General features: G+C 47.9%; 1 protein-coding gene across 1 annotated transcript; it reads left to right on the top strand.

Annotated features, from left to right (window-relative positions):
- NEDG_02273 (uncharacterized protein) lies at positions 1 to 1,677 on the top strand (the record flags this gene model as incomplete). Its single annotated transcript, XM_067689691.1, has 1 exon — positions 1 to 1,677. A coding segment is annotated over one exon (1,677 nt), but the record flags the coding sequence as incomplete, so codon positions are not given.
- Between the last annotated feature and the right edge of the window lie 86 nt (positions 1,678 to 1,763).

Raw genomic sequence — 1,763 nt, 5'->3', positions numbered from 1 at the left:
GTGCTGTGCGTGATTGTGGGCTGTGCAGACGAAGTCTCTGAGCCAGAGTACATCGTATCGCCATACACTGAGCAAACGATGGAGTTCTTTGACAGATGCGGTTCTGAGAGTTGGCCCAATAGGCTAGAAACTGTTGAAATAGACGGGCAGAGATGCATTCTGAAGAAGCAGACCCGAACACTAATCTACATTTTCCTTCAAAGTTACACTATCTCGAGTATCCCCGAACAGTTAGTGCAGGGGATCGAGTTTGACAAACTTATAATGGTGCCAAATGACAGAGACAAAATTGCCCAATTTGATCCAAGAGTGTTGGAGAAGATATTGTGTGTATTTGGGACAATCTGTGCAGACACCCTAGTATTCTCTGATTTGAGTCTTGATGGTTCGGGGAGTGAGAGCAAAAGTCAACGTATGGGTCGGTCTGTGGGTAGTTTCTGGGGAAAAGAAACCCCCGAACTAGCCCCAGCCACACCCAGATGCATTCTCAGCATTAAGACCCTTTTGATCCAAAAAAGCACCTTACCAACCATTAGCTGGCTTCAGAAGCGGCTGGATCTGTCACAGTGTCAAGTCAACTTGGTCATAGTAGGGAAATTACAATTGGAGAATTTGGAGCTGCTGGATTGTTTCGGGGCTAGGTACATTGAGGCACTAACCCTTGAAGGTTTCAAGAGGCTTGGCAGTCTAGACTCCAAGCTGTTCCGAGAAGGCCCTTTGCCAAGTGAGTTACGTATATGGACGACAAGGCCCATCTTTCCCAAGATTTCAGAATGGATTGCAGGCAGCATAATCTCCAAAGAGTGGAAGTTGTTGGTGGTGCCCATGCAGGTGTGGAAAGAGTTAATGAAACCAGGCGAACTGCCCAAACACTTCACTGCCGCGGAGCTAACAGTTTATATTCCACAATATGGAATGTTCACTGAGCTTAAAAACAGAACACTTCCAACAATGGGAGATGATAATATCGCAACGGTCAAATCCCTTACATTTAAGTTCCACACCAGGTACGAGTTGATGTTTGCCCCATCGATAGTTTCCATCATTGACTGGATAAGCAGACACTTTAGAGGCCTGGAGAGGCTTGTTATTGTGGAATCACCTGGGAAAACTGGCCTTTGCCTGTTTTTACAAAAGAACCAAGTTGTGTTCACAACCAGCCCCGGCCTCAAAAGCATTGAGGTGGGCAAGTTTAAGTGTTCGGGCTATCAAAGCAACAAAGAGCCCATTCTGTGCCTCGCTCTCGAAGCCTGGGAGCTCTACAGGAGTGGCAAGCTAGCTGATGAACTAGTTAACTCCCAGACAGATCTGAGCCAGCTTCCAGCCGAACACCAGGCCATGCTCATGTCTCGGGAGGAATTGGGTGATGATGTCAAAGCCTGCTGCAAATGTGCGCGCACGCTTGCAGATCTCAGACGCAGGTGCCCTAAAACCGAAATCCACATTCTGGACCACCCAAACCATAGTGTTTGCACTGGCTGTCTGGCTGGCCTGATTTTAGATGGTAGAGAGGCTGGGGCCATAAACTGCCCAAGCTGCCGAAAAGAGCATATCCTTCCACTCGTTAGGAACATGATAGGAAAGAACAACCAGGGGGTGTTTGTGCTAAAGAGGGACACCCCACCACCTGTCCTGTCCTTCCCAAGAGTCATCCAACCCGAACTACCCGCAATCTAGAATAAACGTCTATAGGCTGTCTGTCTCCGTGTACGCGTCAGTGCCCAACTGAGGTGTGTGAATGAAATCACCATTGCAACAAAACA

Source organism: Nematocida displodere, assembly GCF_001642395.1.
Source record: "Nematocida displodere strain JUm2807 chromosome Unknown 36, whole genome shotgun sequence".
Lineage (NCBI taxonomy): Eukaryota > Fungi > Microsporidia > Nematocida > Nematocida displodere.
The sequence above is the reverse complement of the archived record's forward strand: the minus strand, read 5'-3'. Positions and strand labels throughout refer to the sequence as shown.